We start from the raw sequence: 2437 nt of genomic DNA on the forward strand, positions 1-2437 counted from the left end.
TCACGCAGTGTGCAATGATTTCTGACTGAAAACTACATCGGCGATGACCTACAGCCAATGAGAGACCAAGATACAGGGCAGCGGGAAGTTCGGGGAGGAGTTATATGAAACGTAGTTTGCGGACCAGTGTTGCCAAATCCGCGATTGCCGCCGGTTGTTTTTTATGTCAGCAGGTTGAAGCGACCCCAATAACTGATATTTAGGCCCTGGAATGTGAATTGTACCAGGAGAACCCCGCCAAAAAAATATGTATTTTACCCCCCGGACGCAATTTTTACTGGGGGACCCCCTCGAAAGCAATTGGCTATTTTCAGGCTAGTTTTGAGTAGTAATTGGGCGGGTTTTGTAGCGAAAACCTGGCAACCCTGCACTAGACAGAGCTGTGGGCAATTCTTCCTATTGTGAAGTCATGCAGTGTGAAACCCCCTGTCTCCGATCCATCGTGCAATGTGAACACAGCAGCAACTGAATGCTACCCCAGATAGTCACGCAGTGTGAAAACAACGGCGATCCGACAAGTTTGAAAATCGTGCAGTGTGAACTCGCCATTACATGTATGCTTGGTTTCTGTCTCATTGTGTTTTCCCCATGACCTAGTTTCTCAGTCTGATTAATCATTCTGTTCACCTGTTGCCTCGTTAATTAACTCATTAGTTCCTTTCTTTAGTTCTCCCTTTGTCTCTGTCCATTCTCGTTGGTTATTGTGTTTGATATGTGTCTCTGAGTTTGTTATTAAAGTCTATTTCCAGTTATTCTTCTCCATCGTGCGAGTGATTTATACTACCAAAATGTTACAGTATGTTCTAAGAATGTTTTTGCAAATGTTCCCATGAAGTCCTGGATGTTCTCTGAACTTTCAATACGTCCAGGTTTTAAAAAAATGTTTTTATGCAAACGTTAAGGGAACTTCCATTTCGCAAACATTATGAGAATGTTGCTTTTGAATATTCTCTAAACATTCTGAAACAAGTAGTAACATTTAAAAAAAAAAAAATGTTAGTTGAAGGTATAGCTAAAATGTTTCAGAAAAGCATTCCATGAACAATGTTTTTGTGCTAATGTTTGAGAACTTTATTAAGGACCACATAACTGTGATTAAACATTCTATTAACGTTACTGGAAGAATGTTTGTTCATAACTTTGAGAGAACCTTGCCAGAACGTTTCCAGTTAGCTTGATGAATGACATTATATGGCTTATACTGAACTATTAATCATACAATATAAAAAGCAATGCTTTATCATAGTATTAACTTGCACTTCATTATTGCTCTTCACGTGTTGCGGGTTTATTACTGGAAATGCAATGAAACACCTCTGGAGTTTGCAGGATGATGCCAGTAAATGGGAAGGTCTCCACAGAATCTCAGTATTTCAGGGCTCAGAAAACTGACGTCCTTCAGTGGTTCTTCAGATGCGATCCAGACCAGAGACCCCACGTCAGATTTCACCGCCGCAGCGTCAGCCTCCTATTGGTGATTAAAACACAACGGTTGACTGAACACTGAAACCTGAAACTTCCAGACTAAAAGATTTATTTTGCAAGTGCAATGTGGATATGCAATGATGTTATAGATGTATTTAATAATAGAAATTATTCATTTTAATAGAACTGATAGAATAGAATTATTAATAATTATAGACATTTAATAATTTAATAATAGAAAATGACTACTTTTAAGTGCTTTTTGAACACAAAACCAGCTAAACCTTAAAGGATTAGTTCACTTCTGAATTAAAATTTCCTCATAATTTCCTCACCCCCATGTCATCCAAGATGTTCATGTCTTTCTTTCTTCAGTCGAAAATAAATTAAGGTTTTTGAGGAAAACATTCCAGGGTTTTTCTCTATATAGTGGACTTCAGTGGGGTTCACTGGGTGGAAGGTCCAAATTGCAGCTTCAAAGCGTTCTACACGATCCCAGACGAGGAATAAGGGTCTTATCTAGCGAAACGATCTGTCATTTTCTAAAAAAAATTACAATTTATACACTTTTTAACCTCAAACGCTCATCTCGTCTAATTCTGCGTGAACTCTTTAGTGTTGGGTCGTTCTTGAACGATTTGTTCATTTTGAACGAATCTTTAATGTGACTCGGGAAGAAGGAGTCGTCTCGGGGAGTGATTCGTTCAGTCGCGCATGCGCAACATCCTATAGGTATCTGAGCCGGAAAGAGAATTGATTAGTTAATCTCTCGAGTCTTCGGGTTTGAGTCGTTCGTTCATCACGTGACAGCCCCATAAGTTTAACCTATGCAGTCTGAGCCGGAAAGAGACTTAATAATAATAACCAACTCTTTATTTCCTTTGTTACAACATTCAGTGTTATGGAAAAGAACCATAATGACAGAAATTCACACATTTATAAACTGTAAGAAGTAAAAAGCTACAATTTGAGACCAGAAACGCATCACGTAACTGTAAGAGTAAATAATAAT

The 2437-nt window shown here is 38.5% G+C and overlaps 1 protein-coding gene across 2 annotated transcripts in view; it reads right to left on the reverse strand.

Moving 5' to 3' along the window:
• Nucleotides 1-2437, reverse strand: part of LOC107691272 (leukocyte cell-derived chemotaxin 1-like) — a 16651-nt gene that overhangs the window by 5120 nt on the left and 9094 nt on the right. For both annotated transcript variants that reach the window (XM_016489788.1, XM_016489787.1), the window contains exon 5: nt 1315-1468. In XM_016489788.1, the coding sequence (XP_016345274.1) occupies nt 1315-1468 (154 nt within the window). The remainder of the gene's footprint in view (nt 1-1314; nt 1469-2437) is intronic.

This window comes from Sinocyclocheilus anshuiensis, unplaced genomic scaffold (genome assembly GCF_001515605.1).
Source record: "Sinocyclocheilus anshuiensis isolate Anshui unplaced genomic scaffold, SAMN03320099.WGS_v1.1 scaffold394, whole genome shotgun sequence".
Taxonomy (NCBI): Eukaryota; Metazoa; Chordata; class Actinopteri; order Cypriniformes; family Cyprinidae; genus Sinocyclocheilus; species Sinocyclocheilus anshuiensis.